General features: G+C 37.5%; 1 protein-coding gene across 8 annotated transcripts in view; it reads right to left on the reverse strand.

Moving 5' to 3' along the window:
- Positions 1-4,237: 4,237 nt before the first annotated feature.
- Positions 4,238-14,846, reverse strand: part of CBX3 (chromobox homolog 3) — a 12,186-nt gene continuing 1,577 nt past the window's right edge. For 2 of the 8 annotated variants that reach the window (XM_010577587.1, XM_010577586.1), the window contains exons 2-5: positions 9,684-9,826; positions 7,952-8,117; positions 6,464-6,558; positions 4,238-4,883 (exon numbers count right to left, since the gene is read on the reverse strand). In XM_010577587.1, coding sequence (XP_010575889.1) covers positions 4,757-4,883; positions 6,464-6,558; positions 7,952-8,117; positions 9,684-9,820 — 525 coding nt within the window. In that variant the 5' untranslated portion in view covers positions 9,821-9,826 and the 3' untranslated portion in view covers positions 4,238-4,756. Of the gene's footprint in view, positions 4,884-6,463; positions 6,559-7,951; positions 8,118-9,683; positions 9,827-11,716; positions 11,931-13,118; positions 13,188-13,694; positions 13,746-14,846 lie in introns of those variants that run through there. The other 6 variants (XM_010577582.1, XM_010577579.1, XM_010577584.1 and 3 more) reach the window with 6 other exon arrangements.

Raw genomic sequence — 14,846 nt, forward strand, 5'->3', positions numbered from 1 at the left:
GTGGTGGACTTGGCAGTGTTAGGTTAACAGTTGGACTTGATGATCTTAAAGGTCTTTTCCAATCCAAATGATTTTATGATTCTAAGTTTCTTTAACATGCCTTTTCTTTATAAAGACATAACCTCCTGATTGTTGACCCTGCTTATAAAATGTCGGGCAACAAGGCCCAATGTTTTTGACAAAGATTTTGAAGCAAAAATACACACAGATTTCAAATGGGAACTCTGTGCAGAGCAGTAGACCTGAATAAGAAAACCATTTTTGTAAAGGAATCAGATGTAGAAGCCAATGATGCCTCCACTGGTCTAGCATATGTAAGGGATTTGTACATTCAACCAAGGAAACAAACCAAACCTTGCCATCCAATACCATACCCAGTAGGGCTACCTTTTCATCAGATTAAAATAATTTTACAGACACTGCAATGAATGGGAGTACTTGACCACTTACTAAAACCATTATCTAGTAAGAAAATCCATCACAAAAGGTTATTGCATTCTCAAACACCATGCCATCAACACCAGCATCTTTAGACAAAAGAATATGAGCTCCCATCTGGCAAGTGCCATCTGGAGCCCTGGGAATCATATCCAGTTCTCTCACCACATTAATAAATCCCACAGCACTTTACAAGGAAGAAAAGCACTGCTCCTGCTTGCATGGGGGTGAAACAATTGCAGGCTCTTTCTCTGTGACAAGTGCTTCAATTTTCCTTGGCGTTTTTTTTTTTAGCTTAAACCATCTATCATTTATTTGAAATGAGAGCCCAGAATACTTTGATAGGAGTCCCTGAAGGGATTTTGGGAGATGGAAGTTTTCCATTTGAACTTCAAAAAGATCTCATGTTACCCAAGCTGATGGCTGGGATTGTCAAACAGGAAGGAGAAGGAGCGAAGCTTAAAGCTTCTGCAGCTCTTCCCAGGTCCTGCTGAGATGAAGGTACTACCAAACACTTTTACCTCAGCTGGTGCACATCCTCTCAAGTGTTGGCACAATTAAAGGCTGGGAGAACAGGAAAACATATCAGAAGGAAATTGCCAGGGAACAGTATACATACCAGACAGATAAACCCAACAGCTAGTCAGCATATTCACTCTGTAAAACACAGCACAACTCCTTGAGCAAGTGGAGACAAAGCTTCAGAGATCTACCAGGAAAAATGTGGCTCCATTTGACCCTGCAACGTTTTGGCCCAGGAACCATACAGCCTTATTTCCATGGTACTGCACTTCGGTTTGTAAGGTACAGCAAGTCTGTGCAGTAAGGCTTTTCATTTTGGGGGAGGCACCTCAGAAACAAATTTGGGGGCATCTGGCTTGGCTGCTAGTCCTAGTTTAGAGAGAGGCCTCTGTCAGCAGAGTAGACGTGTCTTAACACAAGCTGCTTCAAAGTTGAATAAAAGGTGGCATTTCGAGAAGAAACTCCAAACAGAAAGACAAGGACACCAACACTAAGGAAAATGCTGAGGATGTTGGAGAAAGGTCTTAGAACAGGAGAGGAAGATAATAATCTATAGTGCAAGAGCCTAATTCAGGTAAGTGACTACGAGAAATAATAATTTGCAGTTAAAGAACATACCTCTAGTTACCTTTGAAATTATGGCAACATATCTGGAGTCCTAAACGTGCTATAATCTATTGTTAAGAAACTGTCAAGCATTTTTAAAGAGAACTGGACCATAAATCTAGAAGAATTACCATGAAGCATGTAAAATCTCTTTGTGCTGAACTGATAAAATTCACTTGCAGTGCCGACAGCTTTTTTTGCAGGTACCAAGGTTTTATTCCATTTAACAGCAATTGGTCTTTAATTAATTTGCAATTAATTCAATATTAATGAACAAATTAGGAGTTTTATTCTTTCCTAGCAAAGAAGTAAGAACCAGGCTGCGAGAAGATGATGCCATAACTGATCATGATTTGAATTTTGCATAATCTAGCACTACCTGGTTACATTTAACTTGAGTATTTTCTTCAGCCAGGGTGAGAAGTAGTGCTGGAGCAAACACAACTGCGGGTTTTTTTGTTGTTTTTTTTCAGGACAGCAGCATCAACACAGAGTGATCATGAAATGACAGCCTGAAACCTATTTGTTTTGGTATAAGAAAGGACAATGACCAGAAACCTCCATACAACTCACTAACTACAGAAGATATCTCATTTATTTAATCAGTTATTTTAAATTAATAACATCTGTTACCTTTTTGCATATGTTTGCAGCACATTCAGCATAATTTTACATAACGTGTAACTAAATTTAAAGTGTTGCATTTCATTACTATCAAAATGCAGTTTGACACAAAGTGAGGAGAAAAAAAAAAAGGAAACAAATACCAGTCAACATTTCTACCATCATAATGTAAAGAATTAGAAAACTAAGTAATTGTCTATCAAGCTGTAAGGTTGTTTAAATGTGAATACAGTGCATTTTTACAGATAGTCAGAAGGAAGAACCAAATATAATGCAAAAGCTGTATCTACTTGCAAATCTATATTTTAAGGGTTACAAATTGAGGAGAATCAACTTTCCAACAAAAATTTCTAGGTCTACCACTTACAATAACCGATAATTTAAATCAATCATTTAACCGGTATCGCTTCAAATCAGCAACTTCATATAAACTTGATATCCACACTTGAAACAAAGTATAGAAATGGCAAAGTTTCAAACAATAAAAAGCAACCTGTAGAATAACAGTTTTAAAACTCTTTAAAAAGCACTCCATACTGCAGAAGCAAGCAAGAGAACGCAAGCTGCTTTGGAATTCTTGTTTAGCCCAGGTATTTCTCAAGCTACTGGGTAAAAAAGCAAGGATTTCAGAATTCTATATACTAGGTGTGTAAATATTCCTATTATAGGCCCCAAAGAATTAAGCCATGAACTCTGTAGAAGACTTACACATACGACCAAGTTGGGGTAATCTGTCTAAGGAACAGGCAAGAGAAGCTACTTAAGCTCTGAAATTATCATTACCTGGTGCAAGGGAACCCCTGCACTAACAGAGGTTATCAGATTTTTCCTACAGCCACAGAGAGATGGCAACTAAATTCTGCCCAAACCCAGTTACAACAAAATCTTGACAAGACAAAGCAGTTACACATAAAAAGGTAATTTAGCATCAGTTTAGCCACCGCACTGTTTAACTATAATTAAGTGTTTTACAATGACAAGTTTTGATTCACAATGTAAATAGCTTTTGAAACTATGTGAGGACAAATAGTTATAGTAATGATTTGTGAAACAGTATTGGAAGAACATCAAGCAGAGTAAATTCCTTTATTCGCTCCTCAGCACACCATGTGAAGGTTTCCAGGAATACCCATCTATTTTAACCTTCTAAGAAAGCATAGCTGGGCAATCTTAATCTCACCTAGCATGCTGACAGTAGCATATTACAGGATTTTTTTTTTTTTTTTTAATCAAAACTCTAATATCAAGGGGAATTCTGAAACAAGCTTGGCCACTGACATGTGGAGAGGCACAGCCTCAAGGCAAACTATACCATGGTAGTCAAAACACAAATAAAAGAAGGCATGCAGATGAAAGCAAGTGAAAAGAGGAATGGCAACTGGAGAAAGAATGGAAAAAGGCAACTTTCCTCCCCCTGAGTTCCCCACCCCTTACTTCTGCCCTTCTGAAGGCATTCTCCAAGCAGCTGATTATAGGACTTATTTTAAAATTCAATCTGAAAGAGAAACAAAGTCTTTTGTTTAAAGTATATGACTTAAGTATCTTCATTAAAATATTCCACTTTAAAGGCAGAGCTATGCAAGTATTCTTCAGGCAATGGCATGAAGAATAATTCCATCCAAACCACCGCTAGTTACACTGTAGCCTTGTATTAAGACCTGAAATTAAAGCAAAGGCTGATACTGTCAACACATGTCAAATATTTCCTAGTATATCTGCAGAGGCCACTTGGCCTTGTGACCAGCAGCCATACCTAGGCAGTATGGTTGCTATCTGTGATTTAAACAAGTACCCGAAGCACATTCATTTCACAAGCCTTTCCTGACTAGAAAAAAAATGCTTCAGGCATTGTTCACCAAAAAAATACAAAGAATCAAAGCCTGGTATTTGTCTGGTATTGTGATTACAGAGTAGCAATGGGGTAATATTAATTAATCAATCTACCCCCCAAAAAACAACTTATAGTTAAATATATTACGAATTGAGAGCTTAACATATCAAAAGTTCAGAAATATCATACCGCTTCAAAAGAGTCACAGCCTATCAGTATAAAGGAAGAATATAAAACTATTTTATTGACCACTGTTCACCAGTATTTACAATAAAGTAAACAATATACAGTCTGATAACATTCAAATTACTACAAAGTTAGTTTTCACCTGGTCTTCTTGAGACCAAGTGATCCCAAATACTAAAAAGAATGATTCTACAGGTTTAAAGGGCTAGGTTTGGGTAAAGAAGATACATGCACATCAATAGTATAGAAGACTACAAAACATCTGTGAGTTTGTTTAGACATTCATTATGATTCTGTAATAACTATGGAAGTTTATGAACTTTTTATAAAAGCTTTTACCTAATATGGAGGAAGTAGTAGTATCAAATGCTCTCTTGTGATAAATGAAACAAGTTGCAGAAAGCTTTTATTTACTCGCTGTTGATGCAAAACATACTACTTCAAAAAAATATCAAATTTGATTCTTGTTAGAATGTATGTTTCTCACATTGCTAATAAATCAAATTTCAGGTTTTAATATTCATATATATAAAAAAGCAATGCAAACAATTATTGTGCTTCATCTTCTGGGCATGAATGCCAAGTTAGTCGCTCTTCATAAAAAGCGATTACAATCTGAGGACACTTCACGTTAGCTTCTTTGGCCAGCACCAGATCTGCCTCATCAGAGTCTTTCCTGATGTAGAAGAGAGTGGGATTTAAGAAAATGCATAATCATTAATTCAATAAATTTAGCAGCTCTTGATAGGTCATACATTCTGAAAAGAACATCAGCTAGAAATCAGTTTTCAGTATACCTTTCACTATAGCTACCAAGAATTTCCATCCTAATGGCAAGGTTTCTATAGCTGCATCTTCCTTCCCTTCCCATATTTTTTTCTGTTTGAAAGGAAAACGCTATTCAAATGGAACCATTTATACAGTTACCTATTGCAGTATGTAATGAAAGAAGTAAAACTTTGCTAATTTTGTCCTTTAAAGCATAATCAAAACTTCAAAGTGAGACTTTTAAAAATCAGTAGCATCAGTCTTAAGAGGTGGTACTTGCATCCAAATTACATTTACTGTTTATGCAAGTAATTTGCTGTATTTCATACTGCTATTCTTGATGCTGTCTTGGGGTAATAAAACAAACTTTCCAGTCTGACATGCTTCAGATTCCATTTTAAAGTGTATGCTGCCTTTACAAGTCAGTTTTGGGCATACATATTCATATCTATGTTTGTTGCCTACAATCAGTTATGAAAAACTAATCAACTGCAACTGAACTAAACAAAAAAAGAAGCTGCTTCTTGTATGTTTCATGTTTGATTTTGCCAATTGTCACTACAGAAATTCAAATAGTCACAATCTATATTTTGCAATTCTTCTAAGTTTCACATAAAATTTATAGAGAATTTGAAAAGGCAGAAGGGAGACAGAATCTTTCAAAACACTAATCTTCAGCAGTCCAGACACATCACATGACAAGTTTATCTGGAGACCACTCAGTTTGACTCCATTCAGAAAATTATGCTCTTCTCAAAGGCTGTGGAAAGCTATCATTCTTCTCATCCCACCACCATAAGAAATCTGATCCCAGCAAATGTTAATTCAACCTCTTGTATTCTCAACACTGGAAAAAAGTACTAATTTTATCCTACTTGTTCACAAGGCAAGAAGTCCTTCTGTCAACACTGTAGCTAATGAAGCTGGTCTCCACCTACCCTCCCAACAACACAAACTCCCCCCATCACTTTCCCCTCTTACTAGCCCATAACGATAAACCTCTCCTTCATATTGTTTATTCTTCATCTCAACCTCACCTTCCTCTACTAGTTGGTTCCAATTCCACTTGGTTGCACACAGAACAGCTGGCACTATGGTTGGTTAAATGGTTGGCTATCCAGCAGCTGGCTTGTGCTTACTGGAACACGTAAAGCTGGGTTTCTGCCTGCCATTCCCTCAACAAGAACACTACTGAGATCCAGCTTTTCTACACAAATGCCAATTTTTCCATATTTTATCAGAATTTACCTTTCAAATTTCTACTTCTGTAAAACTGAACCAATAGAAACTAAAGTTATTTTGGGTTTTGAGGGAAGGGGGATTAAGTCCTAAACTGATTATAGAAGCCTTGTTTTCCTAAGAATACAAGGTTAATAAGCAGACTACCAGCTTCTCTGTCTTACTCCTGAAACTAAGTTGTCTCATTAACCTAAGTGCAACTACCCGCACTCCCTTAATATGGACAAGAATTGTGGATGTAAGACTTACCATTTCATGAGGAACATAAGCTCTCCACTGCTATCCGTAGCCCCAATTATCCGCTCAGGATCAAGACCCCTTGCAAACCCTCTTGGTTTATCAACCTATTGAGTAAGTTAGAAGATTGTTATCTAGTTTAAGATAAAATTCTGTTTTGGCGTTAGAGCTAGATATACGCATTCTTATGTATATTTATATATGTGTATATCAGAACAAAAAATATAACCTTACATAATTATAAAAGCTATAATTACATATAATTGTCTGAAGATTACATTAATTTTATTTTTTCATGACTGATCTTCAGGCCAAGTCATTCATGCGTAGAGTAATAATGAAGGAATTTTACATGAATGTTTCTAGCATTTATTGCTGAAAACTCAATAGATGAAACAAATGATCTAAAAATCCTTATAGTATATAAACAAATAATCATGGCCAGTAAAAGCAACAAAAGAGGCAAAGCACAAGTGCACTCCTGAAAATGGGAAAAACACATCCTTTTCAGCAAAACAACTGACTTGGGTTGACTTAAGCCAACCATGAAACTGAACCCTTGGGGAATACCTCAACTCTTCTTGGCTCACTGAGATCACACTGGTGGTAGGGAATATCACAATTATTTCCTGTATTAGTTCCTCTAGGTTCACAATATTCTTTTTGAGACAGTGGCCACTACTATACCAGATGGAGACACACAACTGACTTTATACAGAAACTAAAATATTCTTTGTATTATTCATCAACTACTCCTTCTCATGCCTTCCAACTTTTTTGACAGTAACCACACATCCATCAGCTGTCTTCAGTAAACCACTGACATTGCCAATGAGTTTCGTTTCAAATTGCGAGTTTTACAGTTTACAGAGAAAAATGCGAACTATTGAGCACATTATTATATGTGCATTGTTTTGTACTTATCAGCACTAAATCTGTCATGTTGTTTGTTCATTTAAATTGTAGGAGAAACCCAGACCTTTAAGAAAAGGTAGCCTTTCTTCAGTCATCCTTTCTACTCCCTCTCCACCATCATGTCTGGTCCTAATCTAAGTAACTGACTGGTCTTCACATTTTGCCATCTGGCCACTCACCTATTTAAAATCATATGCTAAATATGAAAGCCAAAACAGAACTTCATCTTTGTTCCATTAATGAAATTTTTCTCTAATACAAACTGATCAATTAATATCATTCATAAATAACTCTTAACCAGTCTTACTTTCAATTATTCAGTAAGCATCATGGGACAATGCAAGAACTTTTTAGTCATGTTGTCCATCACTCACTTTTCACCCACCATTTGGATAGTCTCATTAACCACCATGAATGATTATCCTTTTCAAACCACAGTTTCAGATGCTGTGCGATTTTTACAGTTTTAAACCCATGTTTGGTCTTGTTCTCAAAATCACAACAGGATTTTGGGGGGGGGTGGGGATGGAGAGGTAGGGAAGAGACACAGGAAAAACAAAGCTTAGCACATGAACATATACTTACAGAATCACGCTTTTTCTTTGATTTACTATCATCAGATTCGCTATCTGACAAAGACTTTCTTTTGGCACCATCTGTTTTTTCTTTACCAGCTTTCTGAGAGTTCAGAAAAGCTTCGATTAGCTCTGGACAATCTAAGTTTTCTTCAGGTTCCCATGTGTTGTCAGCACTGAAACATACATACATTTATGTAAAACTAGGAAAAGAAGAAAAATGTAAAACTAGCCACATGGCTCACCTTAAGCAAGTTAATTTTTTTCTGATTATGTAAGGCGGGTTTCTTAAACCTAAGAATTCTCATCTTGCCACCTCTAGTAACCTTCATGTACTGCACTTGATGACTGAAAAAAACATGCTCTGCTATTGTTGAAAAACAATGTTTTTAAGCTGGAGATACAGAATAAGCAGCTCTATTAACCCTTATGATCTGGGTGGGATCATAGGAGTTAAAACAAGCAATCCCCACCCTACCAAAACCTACCTGTCCATTTAAACTGACTCCCTTCCCTGGTTCCTCTAAAGACTGTCCATGCAAACAAACCATATGATATAAGCACTAAGACTTACAGAGAACAGAATGTACACAACACTCACTACGAACAGTGCAAGTACGCAGGTCTAAGCTTCTGTATATGAGGAACACTCTCAAAAGTTGTCTCTGAGCACTGAGATCAACTATACCTAGAACTATCTCCTTCCTTCAGCCAACTACAGGAGGGAACAAAGGCTCCACGTCCACAGCTGGGCACTGTAAATGTTCCAGTAAGTGTGCATTTTGTTAACTAAAATTTTAAGAAGTCCATGAATGTTCCCTACAACAACTAAGCACCTCACCAGAAGTCCTCATGCACAAATACTGCCACAGTGCTACTGCACAAGCAGGATGCCTAAAAATTAACTGCAGTTACTAAAACATATTTTTACAACTTCAGATCAGACCCTTGAATACTAAACACGTTTTGCTTTTATCTTATCACTTATCACTACACAATTTCAGGTGCTAGAATGCAGAATGTTGCAATGCAACAATAATTTGACTGCATATGTAACTACTTATGTTCAAATGGTAGGTTCATCGCCTTTTTTCAGCTAGTAAAGCAGGCAAAGTGTCACGGGAGAGAGGAGGCATAACTACGTGCCTTCTTTAACAATCACCTTCGTAAGTCCACTGTAAGGTTTTCTTGTGCTGCCATAAGTCCTGGGAAAGAGACTCAGAAGATACCTTTCAGGTATGCCTAATGAAGGCAACCATGCCACAGAATTCCTTATGCAAATTCATCTAATTTGAAAGCAGTTCAGAAAAGTGAATAATAAGCAAACTATCTGCTTCATATTCATTGCTTCAGAGCTGCCTACAGTTTAAATCCCTGCAAAATTTCTTACTCAGAAGCAACATTCATTCCACCACGTATATAAATATAACAACTGTCAGTCTAGCTTACCTTGATAGATACTGACACAAGCTAAATCAAAGAACAGTGGTAAAAGAACGATCACTAAAGACTTGGTAAAAGTCTTGGAACATTTTATGTAACACAAACACTAAGCTACTAAGCTATCTTCTATTTTATTTTCATACTTGACTGCCCCACTTCAATATGCATTTATGGATGTCCTTCCCTTGAGGTTCTTGAAAAAGTATCCCCACCATTCAATCCCCTCTCTGCACAGTTATTTCAAATAAATGGTTAGTATTTAGCATTCTATCAGAAAAAAATAACAGTTAATGCCTTACTCTGTAAATCCTTTCCACTTCAAGTAGTATTCCACCTTTCCATTTACAACACGTCTGTCCAGGACTTTCTCCACAACAAATTCTTCAGGCTCTGCCTCTTCAACTTTTTTACCTTTGCCATTCTGTTTCTTTCCCATTTTGTGCTACAAAAGAAATTCAGAATGACATTACTCATTGTTTTGCTTTACACAGTTACTTCACTGGCCAAATCCAACTTTGCTCAGTAAGCAGCAAAGAATCATGTACTTATTCACACTAAAGCCAGAAGCTCAGACTCCTTTTATGTTAGGGCATGTGGTCAGGTAACCTGAGCAAGACATGCTAATGTTCTGGGGTTTTTCAGTTGCTTAATGAGATACACAACACCAGTTTTTAAAAAGGTGACATACTTTTGTCCATACACTCAGTGCCTCTACTCCCCTTATAAATTTAATTTTCAGTGCTACGTGCTCAAAAATTTATGAAGCTTCTAAAAGTTAACTCTATGCCTGTGAAAAGGCAGAGGGCAAGAAACAGCATAAGGCAGAAGTAAAGTGGTAAGGTAACTGTGAAAATGCATAAAATAGAAAAGGGATGGTACTTCAAAAAAGGTGGTTACTACCTTTTCAAAAAACAAAGGAGAAGCTGATGGGAGCAAAGTTTATGGTGTATTGCTACAATAAGCAAAATACTCAACAATAACCCATAACTATTGAACAGGATACATGCTAGGAGCATTCCATTACTGCAGTCCCTTCTCATTCTTAGCCACGCACCGATGTAACGTACATTCAAACAGATGTCACAAAGGTGCAGAAATTTAAGACAGCTACACTTAAGTACAGCACTTAACACGTAAATGAAATTTTGCTAACTTAAAAAACTTTATAAGTGGTTTAAGTTTACATTTGATATTTCAAGTAATATTCTTTAAGTTCTTAAAATAAATATTACATCCACATCATCCTCAAGGCATTCCCAGTTTAATAAGGCACAATTAAATAGTAATAGAAGGACACATTTCAGAATTTCCTTGTTTGTAATCTTATAAAGGTTGGAACAAGCCTATCATGTTGTTGTATCACATTTCTGGAGCACTAGCAGACCAAAAGCAGTTTGCTTGCCATTTTGGACTGTACCTTATAAGGAAATTGTTAAAGTGGCAGCCATAAACTAATGGGAGCAGTATTAAGCTCCTAAAACATATAGTCATGCAGCACCCTAAATCAGAGCGGACAGAACTAACTCCTTACTAATGTACTTCCTATAGAACAGAAAACAAACAAGCAAAAAATCACAAAGCACCTCTATTTGCTTGACGGCCTTTCTCTAGTCCTCTCTAGAATTAATGTGGGTTAGTTTGAGAATATTGTGAAGCAATTTTGAAACTGTCAAATGTTTAGACTTTGTAGAATTTTGTCTTGATGTCGTAAAAGGTAAAAAAAAAAAAGTTAGACAAAGAAAAACTGTCTTCCCTTTGTAAACTGAAGATTTGAAGCTGATTCTTTCTTTCCAAAGCCCTGTCTTTGTGCGTCTTATTTTTCCTAATTAAATTTTTCCCTCCCTCCCCAAAATAGCTTTACTTTGGTTAGGAACCCATAAACTGAAGGTGCAAACAACGAAGACCAGGAAAAGTTTCAAGTTTTCTCTTTTAAACAGCAAGTTTCCATATATGATTATATCTCATGTGACATTTGTTTTGATTTGGAAGCATAGAAGAGAGATTATCTAAAACAGAGCATGTACTTCCAATTAAATTTTAACTGCCTGCATATCCCAGGTATATTTTGACCACAGCATTCATGTCTGAAAAGTGTCAACTTAGGCACACTGGCTTTTTTTGCCTCCACAGGAAAAAGAATGTAAGACTGAAATGGAAGGAAAATAAAAACATGAAGATGTCCAACACTTCTATGTAGGCAGCTTCTTTCAAGAAATTAAAGTGTGAAAAAGAGAAATGGGTAGAGATGAGGAAAACAAACAAACAAAAAAAAGCAGGGGGAAAAAAAAAAAGACACAGACTCACTGTACCATAGTAATAACATTACAATTACTGGTAATGAGGCAAGCAGGCTACAAGTAGGGAACACCTCCATCAGACTAAAATTCTTTCATTCAATGGAAGACTGTTTTCTGGTACCCTTTTTGGCTTCACTAATTCTTGTCACTTAAAGATAAATGCTTTGGATTTCTCTATCAAAGCAACAATTTTTTTTTTTTACTTTCTAAGACTTAGGTGTCTATATAAACTTCCACAGAAGAAAATGAATGTCATGAGGCCCTGTATTTTTTTCTGGAAGTACAGAAAGAAATAATAAAATCAAGGATATGTTGCCTTTTGTTTTAAATACTAGAGGTTTAATTAGGTCTTGTGTGCACCAGCACTGCTTTCCAAACTCTTGAGCCTTTTCAACCTATGAAAATAATACTTGATTGCAGCACCTGCAGAAATACTTAACATTTGTTAAAAACCTGTGCATTCTGAGATTACACAAGCCAATGTAAATCTCAGCCCACAAGTGAACGTGGTACCTGACTGAAGTTAAAGGTTGCTAAATGTCCACTGGACCCCTGAAGCTCCCTTCTCTAGCTGGAGTTGCATGTTGTAAGCTGTAACTTGGGCGTTTGACCACTGAACACACATCTATGGCTCATTTCTCTTTCTGCATTCATAAGTCACATATGACAAATGCAGATCTGTGGATAACCACTCTTTCTTTGAGGGACAAGATTAAAACACGGACGTGACACTGTGGTGAAGTGTTTTAACATACAAGAGGTAACAAAATCGGAATTACAGTTCCAGAGCTACGCTATCCCTTAATACGTTTAGGTTTTGCATAAAAATACATAATGAAGCAGAATTAGTTATGGTTCCCATGGAAACCATAACTGATTTTCCTGACCTGTGCAGCAAAATTCTCAACATCATCAAAAGATTAAAAATACTGCATTCACAGATTCTTTCCTCTCTCTCTGGCACCCCCTCCCCAGGCTGGCTAACTCCTTCTCTTCCTCAAATTAGGGAAAAGTGGGCAATCAACTACTAACAGAAAGTTCAGACATTCACCTTGGCGAAATCTTTTAAAATAGTTTGTTGTCGTATAATATAAGGGAAGCACTCCATTGCACTTCTAAGCCAGGAGTTAATACAAGTTTTTAATATATCTCAATCTGGGTCAACCAGTAATCATTTCAGTCAATTTAAGAACAGGCCTTTTGAGTGCATTATAAATCAGTTGTTCTGCTATCCAAATTTTGAATTTTGTTCTGCTATCCAAATTTTGAATCGTACACTTGTATTTTTGCTTACTTCCCTGCCTCAACCTCAAGATGCATCTCACACTATACTTTTTCAGTTCTCTTTCACAAAACTATACATCATTATTAGTTGAATGGTAACCAGCAACCAATTGCCCTTAGAAGTCCATATTTTAACGTCAAGCAAAGCTTTACAGGACTTGAGATCCATGAATGCATCATTAAAACGGTCCAGGAGGGGTTGACATCTGATAATCTCTGCTCCTATGAAATTCAAAGAAACTGTTATTTGTTAAAAATCATTTCAAAAGGCATCTTAACTACGCCACATTATTTCCCAGTAACGTTATTTTTCATCTGTAAAGACTGCCTTTTCTCAGGCAATTAGTTTTCTCCAAATACACTGGGAGAAATTAAATGAATACATGATTTGGATTTTATTTTTTTACATATATGATGAATTACATGGTGTGCTGAAAGGAGGCTAAAAAAATCCTTAGTGTTTTCTACTGTAGGACAGATGAAATAGTGCAGAGTCCTTTAATTTTATTTTTTTTTTTCCCAACAAGCCTCTTTAGAAATGGCAGATTTATTAAAGCCAAAGACAATGTCCTTTCTAGTAGCCTTACTTTCTGGATCTGAAATTTTGGTCAGAATAATGCTGGGGAGGGGAGATGTGGATGTATCTTTTAAATGGAGATGCCAAGTTATAAGTTTGAAGAAAAATATGTTGATTAAATCCTTATATACTTTAGGTGTGCATGAACTTACCAATGTAGTTTTATTGGAGGCCATTTTTATTGCAGACTTGCAGAGCTTTTACTAGAAAAATGCATGACAATTAAAAGGAAGTTTACATTACTGAAAGAAAGGCATCCCAATACAAGCATGGTCCTTGTTCCAACCCCCATGTATTCACTACATATAACATTTCTAATACGGATTAAATCCAGAACAAGAAGTAGGTTACTACTTTGTCCGGCATAACCCAGTAACGCACCATTATGCTAGCCAGGATAAACTATACTGACAAAGTGGTACATAGGGTTGAAAAAAGGTTTTTCCCAAGGCCTTCTAAGGCATAGAGATGTTTCTAGGGAAAAGGGGGAGGACCATCAGGGATGCTTATTTCCTTAAACCCAATAGAACAGGAGTTCAGATTCTAGCAGTTAATCAAGATATACCTAGGTATATTAACTGCGTATCTGGTGGGGAGCAGCTACATATCTGTGGTGTAATAATGAGTCACCCATTACTCTTACACGGTAGTAAATGCTTATAAACGGCAAATATTTTCCTTAATGCAACTATAACGTTGCCTTCCGATTCTCAAGTTTGCAAGAGTTAAGGCCCTAGAGCAACATTAACTCAGCTAAGCTGTACATACTAGATATTTAACCTCCACAGACGATGCTGAACACAATCCATCCCCTTTTCCATGTCATTTCTCATACCGGGCACCTCCTTAGGCATGTATTGTCCCCGCCCCACTGCAAACTATAGAACTGTTAGAATTCCCCATATGCCTGGGCAAGGCAAAAGAGAGAGTCCTTCAAGGCCAGAAAACCTCCCGGACTCGGCAATCCCGCCCAAATCTCCCCCGACGCGGGAGGTGGGTTTTGGCAGTCCTACAGGCAGTGGGGTAGGTGAGCTGGGAGAAGGGCAGGGGCTAGGGCCCCAGCGCAGAGGGGCTCGTCTCGTCCCCGCTTGGAAAGGCAGGAGAAAGGGGAAGAGCGACAGCAATAACAACAATAACAAAACCCCCGTGCCGCCCCCGCCAGAAGATAAAGGCGGCCCTGCGGAGGCCTGCTGGGGGAGGCTGCGCCTCGGGCCTATGGTGGGCGCACGTGAGGCCGGCGGGGACGCCCCGGGCGAGCTAACGGGACTGCCCCGGGCGGCGCGGGGCCGGCCCGCCGCCCCACT

The sequence above is a fragment of the Haliaeetus leucocephalus genome, unplaced genomic scaffold (genome assembly GCF_000737465.1).
Source record: "Haliaeetus leucocephalus isolate CR32 unplaced genomic scaffold, Haliaeetus_leucocephalus-4.0 Scaffold566, whole genome shotgun sequence".
In the NCBI taxonomy this organism is placed as follows: Eukaryota; Metazoa; Chordata; class Aves; order Accipitriformes; family Accipitridae; genus Haliaeetus; species Haliaeetus leucocephalus.